The sequence below is a fragment of the Amia ocellicauda genome, chromosome 6 (assembly GCF_036373705.1).
Source record: "Amia ocellicauda isolate fAmiCal2 chromosome 6, fAmiCal2.hap1, whole genome shotgun sequence".
NCBI lineage: Eukaryota > Metazoa > Chordata > Actinopteri > Amiiformes > Amiidae > Amia > Amia ocellicauda.
This window is the reverse complement of record NC_089855.1, coordinates 21288788-21300552: the sequence shown is the minus strand read 5'-3', so window position 1 is coordinate 21300552 and position 11765 is coordinate 21288788. Positions and strand designations below refer to the sequence as shown.

The 11765-nt window shown below is 41.4% G+C and overlaps 1 protein-coding gene across 1 annotated transcript; it reads left to right on the top strand.

The window, feature by feature from the left end:
• Positions 1 to 6285: 6285 nt before the first annotated feature.
• pcdh8.2 (protocadherin 8, tandem duplication 2) lies at positions 6286 to 10560 on the top strand. Its single transcript, XM_066706672.1, has 3 exons — positions 6286 to 8889; positions 9004 to 9211; positions 9632 to 10560. Exons 1-3 carry the CDS (start codon positions 6442 to 6444, stop codon positions 9979 to 9981), a joined length of 3006 nt encoding a protein of 1001 aa, XP_066562769.1. The 5' UTR covers positions 6286 to 6441; the 3' UTR covers positions 9982 to 10560.
• The last annotated feature ends 1205 nt before the right edge of the window (positions 10561 to 11765 follow it).

The window sequence follows — 11765 nt, the reverse complement described above, 5'->3', positions numbered from 1 at the left end:
TTACTTATGATTATCCTGCAGATTTTGTTCCTTGTTTGTTTGTTTTTCCCTTTTCTTTTTTCCCTAGCAATTATTTACGCTCCCAGGGGGATAGTCTGCAATAAACAGTATGCATGTAAGAAAGAAAAGCACAGAGACAAATTGATCATGCATGACTTTTTTCAGATGAAATATATTTCCTGGCGTTCAAAGAGAATTGTATATTAAAAACGTTGTATGTGGCCTTAAACATATATTGCGTTTTATAAACGCTTCTTTTCAAATAAAAAAACAGAAAGCTGAATAGTTGTAATAATTGCCTGGGGATTCTCCCAAGTGCCATTATCGATTATGCGCATCATCAAATGTTTCTCAACATTAAGAGGTCTCAAATTGAGCAATCTTATTAAATAATGCAGTTCAATCGTTGTAGCTGCAGAAGTATTTCAGGCCATGAATAACAATCTTTTTCGCACTTCCAAATATCCTTTGTTCAGATTTGTATACTGTGGGTTGTAATTGTATTGGGAAGTCATAGGCTATTAACACAAAATATGTCGAAGGTAGGATGCACATGTTTTAGAAAAAGACTTCTGCAGGCGAGCAATCAACATACAAAAGGTTTTACTTAGATAGGAACAGCAACTTTCCAAATAGACTAGTGCACCAGGGTTTCATTTTAATGTTAAGAATATCTTAATGTTCAGTTCTGTGAGAAACTGAAAGACTATCAAATGCTCAAATGCAGTACACGTGCCTTATCTGTCATTTCCTTTTTGGTGGCATTGTTGCATGTTAATACATTTCGACTACAGTGCTCTATGATGACCCAGTTAACTCCGCACTTCGGATATTGTAAGTACAAGCCATACGCACCTCTGCTGTAGAGGGTGCATTTGTAATGCGTTTGCTTCTGACACCTTTTGCAATAGCTGAACGTTTGAATTATCCCAGCAGGGTGTTCTGGGATCTTTGGGAACGGCTCGAAAGACAATCACAGCAAAAGAAGAGACGCGAGCCGAGTGACACGGATGTGTGTACACAAGACACTACCTGAATTCCCACAGAGGAGACTTTTGTTAAGAGTTTGTTCAGTGTGTGAACCTTTTGTATGACGACAAACCTCTGATCCAATTTACGGATGAATCACTCGTGCATTTTGAAAGGGATTTGGAGGCTTGTCCTCAATATATAAAAACATCACCCAAACATGCCTACAGCCTCGGGAGTTTGGGCTAAATTAGCACTATGCATTGTATGGACACATCTGTGTTAAAGAAGCTGCAATAAGCTAAATCTTTAAGATAATGTGTAGTACTGGTTTCAGTACTTGTTGGCAATGGTCAAAAAGTCTTCCTTTTAAACAGCAATCAGGCAGAACACATCAGTCTCAGCTGTGTAAATGTGTCTGCCTGATTCTCAAGATGTTCTCAGCAGTTGTCAAAGGTATGTGAATACCGAGGGAAAGGGAATGAAAGGTAATGCACTGCCATACAATATAATGTCCAGTTAATTTATTTTGTATTTGCATTGCAGCTGACCAACCACATGAAAGGCTAGGAGAATTAAAAATGAAATCTTTTTAAAGACTAAATGCTCTAATACAAGTTCATTTAATAAGACAATCTCTAATGTTTACTGAGCAGTAGCTGCACCTAGGCTATGTATAACCCCATACCCTTTTCCAAGTATCACATATTGCATTGTTACTCCAGGGCTTTTTCATACATTTCCACATGTCTTACTTTGTTCCTCACTTGAATGTGCATTAAGGCCTATTTGTATGAATGTCTTGACATATATCAACTAATAGAGCAGCATGTCAAAACAGATCCACGAAACTAGGGGGAGGGGGGGAGAGAGCATCAATAAAACTCAGATCTGCTCAATTGAAATTATTCACAGTGTGTATGCATCAAACTTATGGTCAATTACACCTGCATTTAGGGAGTACAATTAAGCATTTCAGCAACTGTGATCACCACTGCCGATAAGGGCTGATGATAAAACAATATAGGGTACACTTATTTTCAATGTCAGTGATTGTAATTGTAATTGACCAAAGTCTCTTTTGATCGCATACACATATTTCATGTGTAGCCTACATGTCAGATGTTGTCATGACAGTTAGATGATACACAGCCCAAAGCCATGTTGAAATTAGGCAGGTTTCTGCAATAGGACCAAAGTAAGAAACCGGTGAAAACGCACAAGGCCGATGTGTAATGACGCTTCACACTTTTGTTTTTTAAACACCTAAACATAACAATGAATTAAAAATGGTTAACAAAATAAGTGAATAAAAGGCATTTTTATTAATACTGAGTTTTTCCTTCCTTGTTGTATTGCTTATTTTTCGTCCTTGAATGTGATACTGATACTCTCCACGAACTTATTGTAATTCTTGCCTTTTTTACTTCTGAATTGCAATGTTTGATCTTGTGACCCTGCTAAAGTCAGAAAGAACCACAGCAATGAAGTCGATGAGGCGAATATGAGACAAAAGGTGAAGATATTCAAAAGGGCTGCCGGGGAGTGAAAGAATCAGGAGGTACAAAGACTCTTAAATCATCATTGGAAAATCATTAGAAATCTGGCGGGGTGGGCAGCACAGATTGCAGGGAAACAACACAAAACCCTGGTTGCTTTGGATAATGCTGGAAATGAACTGGAAGAAAGGTGGGTGTGGTTTGAGACAGATTTCTTGGGTTACACCAAGCTCGTAAAGTTTTTCGCCTTTTAACATTGTTTAAAAGTTTTATTCATGAGTTGTTAACCATTTTGTTTTGTAATTGGGTTTATCCCAGTGACCTCTCCCTGTTTAATTTTCTGGGTGCCAGATGGCAGGACCCAAAGTCTGCTAAATCCAGCTAAGCAAGGCTTATTTCTCAATGCCAGATACATAAAAATGGTATTTGTGCTACTGAAAACAATTAGTAATTTGCCAAGCTATTATTTATTGGCCACAGACGCTATTTTATGTTTTTTGTTTCCTGCCTTCCCCAAATCTGCTGTCAATATGCACCATATTTGATGCCAAAAGCCTTGTGAAAGCCAGTGAATTTGTATAGTCTCAAATGAAAAGTATTATGTTATATACGTGTACATATAGTTGAACTAAAACAATGTTATTTGGTTATTCCTAAATTTCATTACGCTTTTGTAAAAGTTTTTTGTTCAGTGTACAGGAAACTGTAAGGATCTCAGTTAATTGAATTGAATTAAGACAGGATGTGTGAAAACATTTGATTACAAAGAGACAGTCCAAAGGTTACACGCCGATTGTCTTAACCTGGTTCAGTCTGCTGGGATCTTTACAGGTTCCTCTAGGCTGCATTACTATGTATAAATAAGAATACTTATTAAACTAATCTAATCAAATAACTGTTTCAAAAGAAGGAAGTGAATACTTTTTACATGTGGACCCTTCATGGTTATTAGGTTCAGTTTAATTCCGATATGATTGCTGATTTGCTGAAACTACTCTCTTCTTGCAGTTGTTATTGTTGTTAAAGCGTGGTGTTCAAACAATATCTTTGTAGTGCAGTTGTCTACTGAGAGGTTTGCGTTGCAGCATTTGTGGTGAGGACCAGTGCACTCCGAACACATTCATCAATGCTTTGCCACTAATATACTTTTCATATGGGAAACACATAGGCCCGAGGAAGGTATTGTTTTCCTTACTACAGTAGCCTGCCTATAAGGTGGGCTCATACCCACAATAGGAATGAGACTGGGAAACTGTTAATGCTGCATTGAAAATACCCATTTTAAAATGCAACTGGGCCTTACCGTATGACTGTAACACAGGTGCCAAATGTTGGTGTCCTTCATGCCAGCGTCAGTTCAGACTAAATATTTACTTGAGCAATTTACAAGGGTGAGATATTAGAGTGTTTCATTCAAGCGTGCCAAGTACTCGGGGAAAAGTGTTGCTAATTAGCTTTAAGTTGTGTTAAGGAGTAATTAGCAGAAGAGTGTGATGGCACGCGAGTTAAGCGAGCGCAGGTTGCTGGGGTTGCCCGCGATTCTGCAGCCTGGATACTGGATTATGGAGATTTGATTTAAACGCCGCTGCAATTCAAGAATCGATGGTTTAAACCTCTTTTGCCCATCGCTTATCCCAGCAACAAAAGACCAAAATCACCTCGTTATCATACCAAAAGGGCTGAGCTTACTCAGAAGGACGGCTCCTACGGGCAACTTAGCTGACAACCGCCTGGCAATCATGAGAACAAATGTGGCCACAATGGCAGGCTTTCTCTATTTAAAGACAAAAATGCAAATACCCTGCGCGAATAAAAGCTGGCTTTCCGTGGCTGCCTCTAATTCTGCCATTGTGCGACTCGCGTGCAGACGGCGAGATTGACACGCAAGTCACGTGATTGAATGGGTGTCTGCAGAAGTTTGAAGGGACTTTACAATAGCCGGCTCAGTGGGAGAAAGTCTGTCTCGCAGCCTAAAGAGATCTTAAAAGCAGGAGATCCCCCGCAAATAGCATGATAATCTGTCCAGTGGAAATCCAGCATTGTGTAATTTGCTTCTGATTGGAATGATTTTCTCAGAAACTGGAGCTCCGAAGGCACCGCGACTGTCTATTATCATCCAATTTCCTATAAGGGGCATTGTGTACGGGAGTGATTAGTGCACCAGTACAAGTGCAATAGCTTTGTGTGCAACGCCTCGTCGTTTCTTCCTTTGCACGTTTATTTTGGCAGTGCTCATTGGAATTACTATCACCTCCACTTTTCCGAGACAGACAATTACACGTTTAAAGTATTAGATACAGCGTTGCTTATTGTCGGGGCGACGATGCTGCATATCTGTGGCACATTGCAAGGGATACACATGTTTGTCTGTGTCTCGGCGACTTGCTGCTGTGTTTATAGGACTTGCAAACCACACGCACACACACACACACACACACACACACACACACACACACACAAACACTTAATAAACTCTCGGGTGTCTCAGTTACAGGTATTTTAACACCTCTTCTGTGTCGTCGTGATTTGGAGGGCAGATGGTCCCATTCCCTTTGGTTCGTGCCAAACCCGAACCCCACACTGTTGTTTTGTCCTTCTGTTGGGAGGCAAGTGTTTCTTCCCAGAGAGGTCCCAGGGAAACAAAAAGAGAAAATCCTCTAAACAGCCGTGACGGGGCAATCGGGAGGGATCGGGCTCTAAATGTATTTTAATACGAGCTCGCAGTGCTATACAATGCAGCGCCCATCATCGTTTAGTCAAAGAGTTATGGCAGTGATGGGGGGTGAAAGGGAAGGCACAATAGATACATGTGGCGCTCGCTCATTATATTCAACTTAGCCGCAGCCCTCTGTGGAAACTGTTGAAGTTGCTTTCCCTTTAGACTGCCACACCGGAATAATACAGACATTGATGCCTCCAGTGGGATACCCTACCATGCTATTATATCTCTCCTGCTAACGAGGGTTTCATAAGCCTTTGATATAATCTGACTATAGAAATCCTTCTAAATCTCCTTGCGCTTAAGCCAAATCCCATTTGAAACAGGTTTTCTTCACCTGCTAGCGGGCAAGGTTAAAGAAAGCTGCATAAGTAGTGCCATGCATGTTAAAAACTACCCCACAATGCTGAAATTCAATAGCAAATTACAGCTCTGATCACACGAGATTGCGTGAGTAAAACACATTCATGCCCACCAAATTTAAATAAAATCAATTTTTAAATTGATCTATTTTTTTATGAAGGGAAACTGCATTAAATGCCTTTATTGGATTACAAGACGCAAGGGAGAGAAAAAAAATATGTAGCTATATCCTCCTTAGTTTCCCTTAACGACTTTGACATCAGACAAAATAACATATCTCACTACTACCCAGATAAGCGAAATAATATCATAAATTGGATAGATAGATAGAAGAGCTTTATTATTTAAATGTATATATGTATATGTTTAATGTTTGTATATATATATATATATATATATATATACAGAGATAGAGATAGAGATAGAGAGATGGGAGAGAGAGACAGAGAGAGAGATAAACAGTTTCAAATTCTGTATCTATATACCCTGTTTATATTTCAGGAAACTGAAGGAATAGAGCAACATAAAATATTTCAAAACCACTACGGCGTTTTACATTTCAGTGCCAAGTTCTTTACACATTCAAGGAATTTCCAAATAGGCTTAGATGTCTTTAAAAAGACCATTTTTAATTTCAAAGCGTGGGATTGGTCACACTTCATCTCATTTGCATGTGGCTCTCTATAAACCTCCCCGCCACTGCAGTTTGTGGAGTTGTCTGAATGCTTTCTGAAAACTGGCACAGCAGTGTGCGCGCATTCAACAGCCACTTTCATCGCAGGTTAGGAAACCTGGTGTGCCGCACAGAGACAAATTCGACTTGACAAGAGCTTTGTTTTAAATGAACAGTTAAGATAAGTGGAGTGTTTTTAGATTAGTTAACCAACCAACATGGTTTCAAGAAAGATACCAGGAATGTTACATACATGGATGCTCGGGCTTTACTTATTGCACATGTTGGCTGTCTTCCCCGCTATATCTGAAGGAAAGACGATCAAATACCAGACCTTTGAGGAAGACGTCCCTGACACGGTGATCGGAAATCTAGCCAAGGACTTGTTGTTCAATCCCTCTCAGGGCAGCAAGACTAATTTCAGGATGATGAAACAGTTCAACGCTTCCTTTATCCGACTGAGAGAAAGCGATGGGCAGCTTACCATCGGGGAGAGGATTGACAGAGAAAGGATCTGCAGGCACTCTCTACAGTGTCTGATCGCCTTCGACGTGGTCAGTTTCTCAAAGGAGCAGTTCAAGCTCATCCATGTCGAGGTGGAAGTAAAGGACATCAACGACAACTCTCCAGAGTTCCCCAACCAGGAGTCGACGTTGGACATTTCAGAAAACGCAGCCGTGGGCACCCGATTCCCCCTAGATGTTGCAGTTGACGAGGATGTGGGTTCAAACTACATTCAGAGCTACCAAATTTCGGTAAACAGTCATTTCACAATCGAAGTCCTGAACAGGGCGGATGGGGTTAAATATGCGGAGCTGGTGCTCATGAAAGAGCTTGACAGGGAAACTCAGTCATCTCATATTCTAGAGCTTGTTGCTACTGATGGAGGAAACCCCTCCAGGTCTGGCACCACTAGGATACACATCAAGGTAAAAGACTTCAACGACAACAGCCCCGTTTTCGACCAAAACAATTTCTCTGTGGAGCTGCACGAAGATGCGCCTGTCGGGTTTCTGTTACTGGACTTACATGCTGTGGATGCCGACGAAGGCTTAAACGGTGAAGTTGTTTATGGCTTCGGACACCAAGCATCCGCTGAGATCCGACAACTTTTCAAAGTGGACCGCAAATCCGGCCGTTTAACCCTTGAAAGCCCAATCGACTTCGAGACCAAGAAAACCTATGAATTAGACGTGCAAGCTTCTGACCTGGGTCCCAACCCGACACCCTCCGTCTGTAAAATTATCATTCACGTCCAAGATGTGAACGACAATGCTCCAGAAATCAGTATCACCCCGATGACTTCAATCACTGCGGGCATCGCCTACATCACTGAAGCTGCAGCCAAGGACAGCTTCGTGGCTCTCATCAGCACCTCGGACAGGGACTCGGGCGCAAACGGGAAGGTCCACTGCACTCTGTACGGACACGACCACTTCAAACTGCAGCAGGCTTACGAAGACAGCTACATGATTGTAACCACCTCTTTCCTGGACCGAGAAAAGATAGCCGAGTATAACCTAACCGTGGTGGCAGAAGATCTTGGTTCACCCCCCTTCAGAACCATAACTCAATACACCATTAGGCTCAGCGACGAGAACGACAACGCCCCTGTTTTTAGCAAACCGGTGTATGAAGTTTCGGTGGTGGAGAATAACGCACCAGGCGCATACATCACCACAGTGGTGGCAAGGGACCTGGATTTGGGGCACAATGGGAAAGTAATGTATAGGCTGTCAGATACTTATGTGATGGGCTCTCCCGTGTCTACCTTTGTGTCTGTTGACCCCGCTACAGGTTCAATTTATGCCCTGAGGAGTTTCAATTATGAAGTCATGAAACAGTTGGAGATACAAATCCAGGCCAGCGATGGGGGGTCTCCACAGCTTCACAACAGTGCCACCATCAATCTGAAGATAGTCGACCAGAATGACAACGCACCGTCTATCACGCAGCCCGTCCTTACTAATGGGTCTGCCGAGATCCTGGTACCCAAAGACGTGCCTTCGGGTTATCTGGTCACTCAGGTTAAAGCTAGGGATGCTGACGACGGCGTGAACTCGGAGCTGTCCTACAGGATTGTCAAAGAAGGCGACAACATGGCTTTTTCGATCAACAAAGTTACAGGACAAATCTACTTAAACCGTGAATTAAGCTATGAGGTGAGGGAAAGTTTAAAAGTCATAATCATGGTCAGTGACAACGGCAGACCTTCACTGTCATCCACAGCCACCATTCACTTTATCATTACTGCAGGGGCTCCACCTAGTGACCACGTCGTGGTCAAGCAGAGCAACGAAGACGAGGACATCTTTCTCTGGGATACGTCAATAATCATCATTGTGGTTTTAGCGGGGAGCTGCTCTCTGCTCTTGCTAGCCATCATCTTGATTGCCACAACGTGCAACCGACGTAAAAAAGACAAGAAAACGACCAGCTTCCAGGACCAAGTCGATATTCAAAACTTGGAAAAGGGGAGAAATAATACAGACTCTTTAATATCCAGTCACAGCGGGAACATATTTGATGCCCGCACATACTCCACTAAATCATCCTTCTCCAATTCCCAAGCTACAGGCAGTGATATGTGCTCAGCCTCTGAAGATGGAAATGAAACCGTGTGCGCCTATGAACCCGAAGGCAGGGTCCGGGCTTCTAAATTAGAGGTAAGATGCCGACATACTGTGCTTTACCCTTTGCTTGTTTTGCTTCTGACAGAATTTGCTTATATCTCTCTTGCTGGTGCTAATGGTTTTCTTCTTTTGGTTTGGCCGTTGCAGGGTTACTCCACTCTTCCTGGCTACGGGAAAGAAGCTGTGCGACCGATTGCCATATGGAAGGGGAATTCCTACACCACCATCTCCGCCCGGGACCCACAGTTCAGTGGGAAGGACAGTGGCAAGGGGGACAGTGACTTCAATGACAGCGATTCGGACATAAGCGGAGACGGCATCAAGAAAGAAAGTGCACCGGTCAATGTGCCAAATGGTAAGGACTGAAACATTCACACCGCCACAATTATGGACTGGGGTCTGAACTTCCAAAAGTCAGATAAGTCGTTAAAGTCAAACTTAAGCCCACAGAGGTTAAATCAAGGATTCCCAAACCGGTCGTGGAGGACCTCCTGCCCTGCTGGATTTTGTTCCAGCCAAGCTTAATTAGATAATTGATCCTTACATTGCATTGTTAGCTTAATAAAAGATGCAATAAAACAAGTAAGGTCTCAGTTGGAACACAAATCAGCAGGGGGGTCCTCCAGGACCGGTTTGGGAACCCCTGGGTTAAATCAATTGTTGTATTTGATGCATGTTGTATCACTTTGTCAGCAATTACAATGAACTACTAATGACAGGGTTGTTTTCAGGCACATCAGTTTGTTAACTGGTTATATGTGTTTTATCTTCTCAGGTCTGTGGGCGTGTACGAGCGAGTGTAAGATCCTGGGTCACTCGGATCGCTGCTGGAGTCCCTCGGCCATCAGGGGCAGTGCCAACAGCCAGCCCCACGCAGTGCCGCATCTCTCTTCCTTTGCCAAGACTGCGTCGCTTCCCCGCGAGTCTCTCCGCAGGGACAACTTCTACCAGGCGCAGATACCCAAAACGGTGGGGCTGCAGAGCGTCTACGAGAAGGTCCTTCACCGAGAGTACGACTATGTCCTGGTGTCCCCCCCTTTGCCCGTCAGGATCCAGGAGATCAACGAAATCACCCTGCCCGTTTACGCGCCAACCACAACAAGGTGCCAGGCTAAAAATGTGTAAAACGTGTCCAGATATACACACAGGCTCAAAAAGTGAAATTAATTTATTAATTTAAAAATATGTATATATATATATATATATATATATATAAAATTGTGAAGATTTTGCCTCGGGGCACAGGGCTAAGTAACATATAAGTCTTGGCTTTGTATAAACAGTATATATAGGATTTATATGTATTTACATTTTTTTAATGTCGGTGTAAGTCTTTTTTGATTGTACCCAGTCACTTGTATGACTTTGTTAAACATACTATGTATATTATGCAAGGTTTTGTACATACAGATTATATTTTTATATTAATAATAATAATAATAACAATAATAATCATTAATAATATTGAACTGAGCTCTTGTTATTGGTTCTTAAGGCATGCTTTAAAAGGAAATGGATATCCTTGTTATTAAATGGGGCCTGAAATTTCGATGGGCCGAGTAATTCAAATGCCTTAGCCTATAGGGCTTGAAAAATACTGTATCAAGTTGATAATTGTGTATGAAAATATTTGAATGCAAAGTGTCATTGATGTGTTTGTTTCTGTTTTATATTTTTATTGCAACATTGTTATAAATAAAATATTTAAATGTTGTTTATTTTATGGTAAATCAAAACTTGTGTGTGTTTTTTTCCGCACATGACAAAAACGTACATGTAATGACAATCAAAAGGCTCTTCATTTTCTTTTGCTGTATGCAGGAATAACTTCATAGCCAAAAACAGACAAAAAAATCATGTTAGCAAGGAAGGGTCGGAAGGTGGCGCTGTTGTTATATAAGACCACGAAGGTCGACATTGATTCAATAAATATTTCCAGTTCGTTATTTTACTGAGACATATAAATTATTAAAAATACAAAATATTAAAACATGAACATGAGAGTTCATGAGAGTTAACTTATCTATACAATTCTTAACGTATCATGCTTATTTGCTTAATTATTATTACGTTTTGTTCAATTAATTAGTTAATTAATTAATGATTGTTTAAGTACCTAATCACTAAGCCAGGCTGCTAGTAATTGTCCTATTAAACAACGTAACAGCCTTTCCTGTTGATCAAGGCAACAACATACACACACATTGATTCACAGGATTAAGAGATTAAAATTCCGCTCACAGCTCAGGTTTCTAGGGCCTTTTGCTCCTTCTGTCTGAGTCCTAATGTTTTCAGCTGGAGTATGTCTAAGAATTTAATACTAATGTTATTTATTTTTTTATGAATGTGCATGAATACTAATTTCTTCATATAAGCACATGAGTCAAACCCAGACTGCATATTGCACTTCACCACGGGTCCTGATTAACAGAGTTAAGTGTATTTAAGTTTTTCTTCTTCTCTCTCTCTCTCTCTCACTCTCACTCTCTCTCTCTCTCTCTCTCTCTCTCTCTCTCTCTCTCTCTCTCTCTCTCTCTCTCTCTCTCTCTCTCTCTCTCTCTCTCCACAGCTTGAAAATGCAGGTTACTCTCCAGCTAATGGCTTTTCGAGCAATTCAGTTTCTTCAGCCACCCCGCGTATACACACACACATACATACACACATATAGATATACATATGCATATACACATCAGTTTGCCTCTAAATGCATTCATACCCTCGATACAGTGTAGCTAAAAGTGAATTCATCAAAGCAAGCTCAGTCCTTCGGCATTGTTTATCAGGAGTCTCCAACCGAGGTCCCTGAGAGCTTCGGGGCCTTCTGGATGTAATACCAACCAAGTTCTCAATTAAATAATTTAACCAATTATTTCCATAATCAAGTCAAGCTTGACACAATCTTTAGCCAC